Source organism: Zingiber officinale, chromosome 1A, assembly GCF_018446385.1.
Source record: "Zingiber officinale cultivar Zhangliang chromosome 1A, Zo_v1.1, whole genome shotgun sequence".
NCBI classification, from domain to species: domain Eukaryota; kingdom Viridiplantae; phylum Streptophyta; class Magnoliopsida; order Zingiberales; family Zingiberaceae; genus Zingiber; species Zingiber officinale.
Window position 1 is genome coordinate 25,029,521 of NC_055987.1, and position 12,354 is coordinate 25,041,874.

Below are 12,354 nucleotides of genomic sequence, written 5' to 3' on the forward strand. Positions count from 1 at the left end.
CATAAATATTCTTCTTACAACAGTATCCATAAAATACACAAACATTCTTTTTACATCAAAAGCTAATAGATATCAGAATCAAGGAAGAACAACATTCTTTTAACAACACATCAAGGTAGAACATCGTGAGTAAAAAATCAAGCTGAGGCTACATTAAATTATGAGAATCAGAATCTGTTCAACTTGCTATACTGCTCCATTCTTCTTGTGCCTTTCATTTCCCTAATCTCACCGCTTTTCACCTTCAAATGCCTAGTTTTCTGAGTTAAAACATCCACTATTCTAATCTGTCAAACAAAAGTATTATTTGGTCTACTTAACTATAGCAAAGAACAAAAACAGAAGAGTTATACATGTGACTATAGAGTATTACTTATAGTCAAGTAACCGTCTGCTTCTTTGCACGCTTGTTCTTAGCTTTTGGTTGTTCTTCTTTATCGTCATCTTCATCTTCTTCAGCTTCTGCCAGTTTGGTCAGCTCCTCCTGGATCATGAGCTTTATCGATGCCTTTCGCGAAGTCAGATCAGTTTTGTAATGACCAGCTAATGAGGAGAATTGCGGCAATTGTGTTACATTGGATTGATGTTAAATACAATAAAGACAACAAAAATAAAAAAGTAAATACCTAGCCGCTTCAGAATGTCAGTAAAAGTTGCCTGAAACAAACAGTAGGGCAGTGCCATGAACTGATGAAACCAAACTAAGACTGATAGTATGAGAAATTTGGCATGCAAAATGTTGCATTGTTAAACAAACATCAACGACGGTCGGGTAAAATCCTGTCTGGGTAGGCAATTACTGAACAGATTTCTAAGAAAAAAATTAGAGTAGGAATGAAGGACCACCAATATGAACATCTCTTGCAGACTGACTAGAACAACCTAGGAAAAAACTGCCTATTTCAAATATATTCTATCGACCAAGAGTTCCTAAAAGACAAACATACTACATAGCTCTATGTTTAACCTAATCACTGTGGGAGAGTGATGGAGGCTGTGGCCCATTGTCAGGTGAGTTTTGATGCCAAAACTGCACTATTTGTGCAAGAAACTGTTACTTTTGGCCTATTTTCATAATGAAAAATAAAGAAAAAATACTAACTGTGTTGAAGTAAACTTCTTTCAAAATTTCGCATATTTTCTTTCTCAGTTCCTCTTTGCTTGGCTGTTGAGTCTCTGATTTTGCTTTATCTTTACCGACCTTTTTACCTTCATGAAAAACAAAAACATTTCAGATCAAATTCACCCATAAGTAATTGCAGTGACATCCAGGAGAAATTCATCCAACTCAAAGGTCTAATAGTAAAGGAAAGATAATCAATTGAAAGATTCAGGAAAAGAAGAAAAAAGCCATTAGATAAAGAACCTCAAGATTTCAGCAACATATGTTGGCATCAGTCACATCATATGGTAATGCTCAAATACTCAGCATTAAATCCATAAAATCATCACATTTTAAAGCAGTAAACTTATGTTTACAGAGTGCTATTACAGCTTGCTAAGTTGTTAGTAACGGGCCAGCAACAACATACCTTTTCTATATTGTCCATCATTATTCCTTTAACCTTAGTTATATGAGCTTTTAGCTTTGAAAGTTTGCTCATTTCCTCTGGATGATTTATGCAATACTCCATATGCTCCTTCAACCTTGGACTGTAAAAAGCAGTCACATGTTAAAGTATGACCAAACAACTACAACTAAACTAACAAATTGTAAAATCCCACTCTTTCTAGTTGCAAATGTTTTTAACTGAAAATTCCAATCAACCCTGTGAAGATCATCTCATGTTATACCAAGGGCAAAGAAATTGATAAACTGGAAGCTTAAGTGCAACAATGTGTACATACCCAAATTCCCTATCAAGACTGTAAGCACTGCTAAATCTGTCCCCAAACATATCAGCATCTTCCTCATCAATGAGTGGATGGGAGTTGTTACCACTGATACTTTGTCCATAGCAGTGCATGAAATCATCCTTGACACGTTCTAGAAATACAAATGGAACACTTCTTCTAGCTGCTTCATCAGCTACCACGAGGAATACTACACAAAAGAAAAGCAGGTATATGAAAAAAAATATCCAACACGGTACAGAAGTAAAATTTCATTTACTGTACCAAATTCTTTGTCAACTAGGAAGTTGAATGTGCGACAATCAGATGAGAAGGTGAATTTCTTATATTTTTGAGGCAAATTCTGTAAGCATTGGACAACAATAGTGCTGAATTCCCCGAAAAGGGAGTGTATTCAGCAAGCACAACACTCCCTTTAGCCACAAAACTATAAATTAACGGTAGTTGACTCATGTTTCTTGAAAAATTATCCAATTAATCGGCAAAAAAAATCTATCTTCGCACATGTAGATGAGAAACAAAAGACAAGATCTCAACTTTCACAAGCAATAAAACCAACAATTAGGGAGCAGCAATTGTGAATTCTCAAGAACTCGCAACATACAAATCTGCGCACTGTCAATGGAAATCAACTAAAGATGGCAACATCACAGCAGAAATAGGAACGAAGAAAATACATTAATAATAATAATTTTGCTAAAATCACCCAAAACAGTCTTCCAGGGCAAAAATTCCAAGGAAGTACAACCCAACACCTAGCTAAAGGCTCAGACAATCACCATTAAAATAATATTACAATAGAGGAGAATATTAAATTAAGAATTACTAATATCAATACGTATATAAAACAATTGTACCCTTAATCAATTAAAACAAGTTCACAATCATAAACAAGCAAATCATAAAGCACCAAACACATAACAACAATAGAATACGACGACCAACAAAAACAATCAATCTAGAAAAAATATTCTAACTGTATTAAAATTAAAATAAACTGGAATTGAATAAGAAGAAGAGATCAGACACACCTTTGCTAGCAATCTCATCGACATGGTTATCCTGAACTTTGCTCTTAATGTTCAACCATTTTTTAACAAAGGCCTTGGACCAAGACAGCTGCTCGCAAGAAACTGAGGGAACAAAGCATGCCCAAATCAACCATCTTAGAGATGAAGAAAACAGAACTAAAGAAGAGAAATATATTATTTTTTTATCTTGCAAAAAAAAACCTTGCTTTTCTTTGGATCATCATCTCTCATCGTTGCAGCACTCCTTCATGCAGTGACTGTAAGTTAGCTCGCCAAACACTCCCAAGGACCTGCGGCAATCTGAACCTCGTGGGAAGAAAGAGGTCTATTGAAGAGGTCTAGGGAAGAAAGAGGGTCAAGAAATACTAACTTGCAAGGAGAAAGAAGAAAGAAGATAAAGCTATGAATGGGCTAGAACAAGTAGATGTGATATAATATTCCTAATGTGCTACATTACTCACGAGCTTCGCACATACAACAGATCGAAGACACAGTCGGATACCCAAATCAGAAGGAAAGAGATTACAATGGATAACTTCTGAACTAGATAAGAAAATCTATCAAATATATAGTGAAAAGTTTAAAGGTGTCAACTAGCCTAGTCCATCTGAGCCATAGAAGTCATCAAAGCCTTGAGTTTAAATCTATTCCTCTCTTAAACAAAAGAAACTAAAATAAAACATTAGTATTTTGATCGCTATAGCAAGCTTTGAGAATGCTAACAAAATTGTGCATCTTATGGCTTTCAGTACATATTGTTTAGGTTATTGTAGCTTCAAATGAATTTATTTATGCTTGCCTAAATGATGCAAATTGAGTATCAACCTCAAGTAGCTATAATATTACAACAGAAGCACAGTGATTTTGATATGCTCATCTAAGGCCAATTTTGTTGCAGCTGAAGAGAAGAAGATGATCTCTTTACAGAAAACACTTACTTTTGGGCATCTTTAACCAGATTAAGTGCAAAGTTCTCCACAGGTCCAATGGAACGGTCACTTATAACGAAAAAAATAGTTTGATCAAACTCTTCAGGCACCCCATCATATGGAGACATCTGCAAGAAACATATATTGAATTACAACAAAGCAGGTTAGGTTAGCTATTATGCTAAAATGTGGAAAGTGACAGTCTTTTTCTAAAATGACCACAAAATTGACATACAGCTAATGCATCATAATGTAGGCCATCGTATATCAGCATCACCCTTTCACTGTAGTTCTTCTCCTGTTTCCTAGTCACAAAGAAAGGGGGAAAACATAAAATCCCTTGGCTACAGAAAAGAAAAAGTAGTAGATTCAAATCTTATGATGATACATTACCTGGCCATACACATCACACCGAGTCGATCTTATGAAGACACAGTCGGACGAGCTCTTCTTGTACCTGCTCGTTGAGCCGGACGGAGCTGGATTGCACGAAGTTGACGAGCTTCGACAGCGTCTGCCGCTTCACCTCCTTCTCGCGGGCCGACTTGAGCGTGTCAGAGAAGTCGAAGAGCACAGAGCAGATCCGAAGTTTGCGGAGAAAGAGCGCCTGGCGCTTGAATACGAGCACATCGCGGAAGAGTGGGAGGGACCCGATTTGCGGGATGGCACCGGGGGCTGGGGAGGAGTGTAGTTGGCAGGGGGAGCTGGGATCGGCCCCTGAGGAGTGGGAGGCAAAAGAAAGCACCTGAGGAGCGGGATCGGCGCCTGAGGATTAGGGTTTCGATTTATGGTGGGCGAGGAGAAGTCCAAAAAAAAAGTGTGCTAAGAAAGCCCGCTAGAATTTTGGTTCATAGACATCGAATTTTAAAAACTGCTGTTAAAATCGATGTCTATTAACGAAAAAAAAGCGTTTATAGACATCGCCTAAAAACCCGATGTCTATGAGCGAAAATCTGCGCTCATAGACATCGATTTTTGGAAAAACCGGTGTAAAATACTCAAAGACATCGGTTTTTACTTAAAACTGTTGTTGTTCCACCGATGTCTATGAGGATTTTTCTTGTAGTGATTCAACTCTCTCCGCCTCCAATTCTACATGGCGTGAGACGTCAGTGAAAGTCTTGATACTCTCACTGTGAGTTAAGGTCTGCTTTATGGTCTCCCAAGAATCTGGAAGTGAATGTATAACTGCTTGAACTTGTTGTTCATCAGTCAATTCATGACCAGCAGTTTTAAGCTCCCGAATCATGTTCGACATCTCCCTGAGGTGTTGAACCATTGATACATTCGGACGCTTTTTGTAGCTGTCAAACTTGATTATCAGCTGTCGAAGTTTGCTCAGACTTACTCCACTATATTTTTCTTTAAGGGCTACCCAGACTGTCTGAGCCGTAAGATATGACTCATACTCAAAAGCTAGGTCGTCTACCATTAAACTAATCAATATACCCTTTGCAGTGGAGTCCTTTTTCTTCCATGCCTTGTAAGCATCAAGATCTCGTCTGTGTTGTGCAGTGGGATCATCTACAGGTACTTCCATAACCTGATTTACAACCTCTAGAACTTCTTGTTCCTCAAGTACATATTGTATCTTGAGGTGCCTGATCTTATAGTTATCCCCATTAAGTTTTCCACCTTTGTTGAGTTCAGCTATTATGTTTTTGGTTGACATAATCTATCATAAATAAACACATTATTTAATATCCAGTATATATCATATATATTCAATTTATGATTGACTTAATATTACTTTGAGCTGGTTTACAAAATCAAGTGACAACTATGTTTTCACTCATCATCCGTATGACCAATCAAATTAATATTAATCAATTCTATTACATACATCCCAACAAATGAACTAATCATTTATAATATCATGAATTCTTTAATTAAATGAACTAATCATTTAATATATCATGTTTTTTTAATTAAATGAACTAATCATTTAATTCTTCATGAACTAATCATGCATCATGTCAAGCAAACAACATAAATAAATGAACACATCATTAACATAAAATTATGCTGCATATTGTTAACATATAACTAACTGACATGAATGAAATTGACTAACTATTGTTCATACAAAACGACAATAAAAATAACAGAACTCTAATAAACTAGATAGGCAACTACCACTCCTACTAGGACAGACACTAGTGCAGTGGACAAAATAATCCCTCTCAGCGTAGACTCATTTGGGGTAATCATAGGCAGGACAGCTTCAAGATTTTCAATTAGATCTCACACACACTCTCCCAGATCCTCTTCAGATTCATCTGGATCTTCCTCTGGATCTTCAGGATCTTCTGAATGCTCTTCAGATTCTTCTGGATCCTCCTCTGGAGGATCTTCTAAATCCTCTTCAGATTCATCTGGATCCTCCTCTAGGTCTTCAGGACCCTAATAGAGATGAAGCAACTGTCTACACATCTCTGAATATGAGATGTGTCCATCATAATCATCTCAAAGTTGGAATGCTATCTACCTAAGGTTTTCCGGAAGTGAATAGACTAGAGCAAATCTTCTATGTGTGTCTTGAACTGGAAATTCTTCTCGCTTGAGTTTCCAGAACAACCGATCAAGCCGACCAATAAGCCATCCGAGTCCTTGAACAGGGTCGAAATCAAGCTCCTTAATTTCCTCCCAAAGCTCATGTTGTCGTAAATCACGACTAGCCATCTGAAAAATTAAAAATAAATAAGTCAGTACAAAACCGACTATCCAGTACAAAATCGACTTATTTCAATTTATACAGGCATAGTACCAACATAATAAATCAAGAAAAATAAATCTTCTCGATTTTCAGGAGTTAAGTCGACAATTAGAACTAATCTAATTGGTCAGACCCATTGGATCGGTTGATTAGGGATCCATATCCTAAGCTTGGTCCATTGTCTTTAATTAGAACTAATCTAATTGGACAGGGATTTTTGTGCCTATGTTCTGTTACTTTTTCTCTAGGTCCATTCCTACCAATTTCAGACTTATTGATCAAACTCAGGTCCGTTTGATCAAACCAATGCCCATTGGTTTAAGTCCAACCAATTAGAACAAATCTAATTGTTTTGATCAAATCTGACCCATTAGAACAAATCTGGTCATTTGATCTTATTTGGTCCAAGTCCAATTAATCAACCCAAATTAATTTCGGGTTTGGATCAAATTGGTTCAATTAAACCAACTAATGATTTAATCTAAATTGGGTCTAATTAGAGTAACCCGTTTAAAACCCACTTAATTAATTAAAATTAGATCAATAATCATAATTTTAATTAATTCTCTCATGCATAATTTATATATTAATATATATAAATAAATTTTTTTAAAAAAACACGCAACCTTTAAAATCTATGCATGAAACCAATTCTATGTTATGTTCGAAATAAAAAAATTTCGCTTTCATTTTTTTTTAAATAGAACTTATCCTATTAAAAAAAACGAACACCGTGCCTCCGTTTTCTCCGCCGCACACGCTGCCACGCTGCCTTCTTCAATCACACCACGTAAACCACCCACGCCGCGACAGACACGGTCGTCGGTCATGCCTACCTTCTGCCGGTGGCAGTCGATCCTTTCCGATACCATAAACCAGTCAATTTTAGGCTCGACGAGATCACCGACAGTGGTTCTGCCTGTCCTAGCCACCAACACATAGTCGGCCAGCCAGGACACCAACCACGGCCACGGATTGTCGTCGCCGGCAAATCCAGCGGTCTTGATTTTACAAATTTGGCACAACGTGTATGCTACCACACATTAGTCGTGCAAAACAACGGTGAGAAATGACAAAACGAGGAAACATTCGTACAACAATTTCATAATTCGTCTATAAGCATTTAGAAATAAATTTGGTTCTGATACCAATATAGATCTATATTCTAAATGCATGATAGACGAATAAAATAAAACGTTAAAAACTTACAACGATCTCCCTCAGATCCGCAATCGGCAGTGGCGAAAACTCGCTGTCAGAAGAGCGATCACAGGATCGGAAAGCCCTCCGTAATTCCACAAACCAAATCCCACCGCCTTGGATATTCACCTCTTACTCTCGTCTCCAACACCCGTATGATCTCTTGGGCGCACCCCCTTTATATAGGGAAATAAACCAGGGGCATAATGGACTTTTCAATTATGAGTAGTGGGAAACATGAGCCATGTTCCCACATCCCCACTCTCCCCATTTCCAACAGATAGGCCAATATCGATCAGGATATACCTTTAAGGAGGTAGGCTAATATCGGCCAGGATATACCTCAAAGGAAATAGGCCAATATTGATCGAAATATACCTCCTAGAAGGCAGGCCAATATCGGCCGGTATATGCCTCCAGGGAGGCAGGCCAATATCGATCGAGACATACCTTCAGGAAGGAAGGCCAATATCGGCCGGGGTATGCCTCCAAGGAGGCAGACCCATATCGATCAAGATATACCTCCAGGGAGGTTGGCTAAGATCAAACGGGATATACCTCAAAAGAGGAAGGCTAATATCGGCCGGGATATACTTCCGAGTGAGCAGACCAATATCGATCGAGACATGCCTTCAGGAAGGAAGGCTAATATCAGTCGGGATATACTTCCAAGTAAGCAGGCCAGTATCGATCGAGACATACCTTCAGGAAGGAAGGCCAATATCGGTCGGGATATGCCTCCAAGGAGGCAGACCCATATCAATCAAGATATACCTCCAGGGAGGTTGGCTAAGATTAGCCGGGATATACCTCAAAAGAGGAAGGCTAATATCGGCCGGGATATACTTTCGAGTGAGCAGGCCAATATCGATCGAGACATGCCTTTAGGAAGGAAGGCCAATATCCGCCGAGATATACTTCCAAGTAAGCAGGACAGTATCAATCGAGATATACCTTCAGGGAGGAAGGTCAATATCGACCGGGCTGGATAATACCTTGAAAAGATATACCAATATTGATCAAGATTACATACTTGATAAAATATAGCCCAGCGTTAGCTGGGATAATAGACCTAGAGGGGCACGGACAAGCATTGCCTATGGAGCCTCATGTGAGGTAATAATAATTGACCAAACCTAGTTAAGTTCAGCTTCGACCGATACAAGGAACATTATTATGTTAAGCTATCTATGATATAGCAAAAACAGGAGAGGTGAGTAGGAACAATAGAAACACTTTAAAAGGACTTATGAAACAAGATAGAAGTAAATATTTCAAATAAAGTAGTTAATGAAGATTATTTGTAGTATGTGATTGTATAACAGGTGTTATATATTTGGCGGGAAATGTGTTTTTAGACTATTTTGCAGGTACTAAACGACCAAGAAAGTACATCTGGGTTATAAAAAAGATTCCTTAAAAGTCATTTACCACAAGTACGCAGCTTACGTCATCTCATAACAAACTCTAACAAACCGGGGTCCACTTCATGACTACGGAAGTTATATGAAGTGGTATAAAAAGGGGAATCCTCTCCGTTGGCAGGGTAATTTCACATCATTACGCACACTCATAACCCTAATTTCCAACTACTATTCATCATCTTCTTCTTCTTCCTTCTTCCACACCGAGAGAGATCACTGACTTGAGCGTTGGAGGGCCTAGCCAGGGATTCCCACCCCGGTCTTAGGTCACTGACGATAGTGTTGGTCGGTCTCTTGTGCGCAGGAAGCCTTGGAGGCTCCGAATCTGGGTTTTCTTCGATCGGATCTCTTTATCACTATTGGTACTTTGCATCGGAGGGACACTCCGGGGTTTCATCTTCTTGGATCCGCTTTGGGTTTCTCGGATCGGCGTTCCATAGGTATTATTCTTCACCAGTAGTAGGTTTTTCCTTCCAGCTCTCCGTTTTATCAAGCTTCTTAGACAGGATCAAATTTGGCACCGTCTGTGGGAACTTCACCTGAATCTGAGACTACAAGATGGAAGAGGCTGGAAAATCAAATCTACTCACCATTAGCCGAGAGAATCTGGATTTCCTCATCAACACTCATGTGCAGAAGGCTTTGCAACAACTGCAATAACAACAAGCTCATACTGGAGCCACTCTGCAAATGACTCATAATCTAGCAATTTCAACTACTGAGCATCGGAAAGGAAAGGAGCTAGAAGAGGAAGAACATGCATATTTTCCTCCAGTTACGGTTTCTCCGACAAGGCATCCGCGAGCCTTTCTTCGCACTCCCATGGAGTAGGGGGGTCGAAGGCCCATGTTTCAAGAATCTTCTGGCAAAGCACCAGATAGAGAAAAGCGTAAGATTAAAATGATAACTAGTGATAACTCACCAGAAAAAGTCATCTCTCCATTCTCTCAAAGTGTACTGGATGATCCGCTTCCTAAGCGGTATCAAAATCTTCAGATTGGCGAGTACACTGGAATTACAGATCCAGAGGATCATCTATTGAAATTTGAGAATGTAGCATTATTACAATAATTCTCTGATGGGGTGAAATGTCGGATGTTTCTTACTACACTCGGAGGAGCCGCACAACGCTGGTTCAAGAGATTGCCAGAAAAATCTATCCGAAAATTTAAGGACTTCAAGAAATTTTTTCTACACCACTTTTCCAGTAACAAAAGGTATCATAAGACTCCTTGGAGTTTATTCTCAATTAAGCAAGCATCCAAAGAGTCCATCCGAGCCTACATCAAAAGGTTCAATCAGGTAGCTATCGATGTACCCAATGCTACTACTGAAATCTTAGTGAGCGTGTTCTCTCAAGGTTTAAATGATAATGATTTCTTTAAAGATCTGGTGAGAAATCCTCCTGCCAATTTTGATTCTTTAATTTAACGTGCCACTAAATTTATTAATGTGGAAGAAGCTCAAGCTGCCCGCAGAAAAGAGGGCATTACTTCTCCTCCTACTCTGGTTAAGGAGAAGGCTCCTGCTCCTGTTCCTCCACCAAGGGGGCCTCGAGCGATTCATCCACCTTATCGTCATCCAGAATATCGTCCACAGGCAGTACAACACGTGGAGATACAGCCAGAGGCACCGAGAAGATGGTGCACTTATCATAAAACTAGCAGTCATCATACTGAAGACTGTTTTGTTTTGAGAAATAAAAGAGCAAACAGGGAGCGCTACCAAAGGCAAAACTATTATCGGCAGTAGTACCCTAGGCAGCAAAGTCCGCTCAAATTGGAGTATCACCCGGTCGAGCCTCAACAGGATGCATTACCTACCCCGGCCGGTACAAGCCAGGTGTCGGAGAAGGCTCCTTCTGAAACCATGACAGCCCGACAAGAAGAAAATAGGAGTAATGCTGCCCGGGGCAATATCAATATGATTGCAGGCGGGCCCACTGATGGGCATTCTAATAGGGCCAGAAAAGCACATGCACGGAGACTTGAGATTCATGCTGTGGGGTGCAGCATGGAACAAGCAGCCGGTCCCAAAATAAGTTTTGGACCTAGAGATCTTGAGGGGATAGAAATACCCCATGACCATGCATTAATAATCAAGGTCATGATAGCCAATTATACTATTTCTCGTACCTTTATTGACACTGGTAGTTCTGTCAATATTATCTTTAAGAAGACTTTTGATCAATTACAGATCAACCCGAGCGAACTTCAACAAATGGTAACTCCTCTATATGGATTCACGGGTAATGAAGTATAACCGCTCGGTCAAATAAAGTTGGCCATATCTCTAGGGGAGGAGCCCCTAATGAGAACAAGAAGATCTTATTTTATGGTGGTGGATGCCCCGTCCTCTTATAATGTGATACTGGGTCGACCGGCCCTAAACGAGTTTAGGTGGTCGTTCTACTGTCAAAATTAAATTTCCTGTTGATGACCAGGTCGGGGAGGTGCGAGGTGATCAGAAGACAGCTCGAAAATGTTATGTAGAGATCGTTCGGACTGAAGCTAATACTACCCGAAAAATTTAAAGAATGGAAGTCAATGCCATTCAGGAGAAGCCACCTGTTCTGGTTTATGAAGAAAAGGAAGAAGTCCAGATCCAGACTGGTCGACTTGAAGCTACTACTTATATTGCGGCTGATCTTGATCCCACTCTGAAAGCCGAACTGGTGCAATGCCTGAAGAAGAATAATGATGTGTTTGCCTGGACGCCCAAAGAGGTCTCGGGCGTTTCTCCTGCAGTCATAGAGCATTCTTTGCATGTCTTCTCAGATGCCCGGCCGGTCATGCAAAGGAAAAGAAATTTTAGCGCGGAGCAGAACCAAATCATCAAGGAAGAAATAATTAAACTCATGGAGGCTGGTTACATCAGGGAGGTACAATTTCCAAGCTGGCTAGCTAATGTGGTTTTAGTCTCTAAGCCAGGAAACAAATGGCGGGTATGCATTGATTTCCGGGATCTCAACAAAGCATGTCCAAAAGATTATTATCCGTTACCTCAGATCAATCAACTAGTAGACTCCACTGCTGGGTGTGAATATATCTCTATGTTAGACGCTTATCAGGGCTATCATCATACCCCCCTAGCTAAGGAGGATCAAGAAAAGGTTAATTTTATAACATCTGAAGGTACTTATTGTTATAATGTTATGGCCTTCGGACTAAAAAATGCAGGAGCAACTTATCAGAGGCTTA

The 12,354-nt window shown here is 39.5% G+C and overlaps 1 protein-coding gene across 1 annotated transcript; it reads right to left on the reverse strand.

The window, feature by feature from the left end:
- Positions 1-229: 229 nt before the first annotated feature.
- LOC122001368 (vesicle-associated membrane protein 727-like) lies at positions 230-3,811 on the reverse strand. Its single transcript, XM_042556085.1, has 8 exons — positions 3,087-3,811; positions 2,886-2,973; positions 1,849-2,044; positions 1,533-1,653; positions 1,103-1,209; positions 627-657; positions 374-543; positions 230-287 (listed from the first exon to the last, which is right to left on the reverse strand). Exons 1-5 carry the CDS (start codon positions 3,114-3,116, stop codon positions 1,147-1,149), a joined length of 498 nt encoding a protein of 165 aa, XP_042412019.1. The 5' UTR covers positions 3,117-3,811; the 3' UTR covers positions 230-287; positions 374-543; positions 627-657; positions 1,103-1,146.
- Between the last annotated feature and the right edge of the window lie 8,543 nt (positions 3,812-12,354).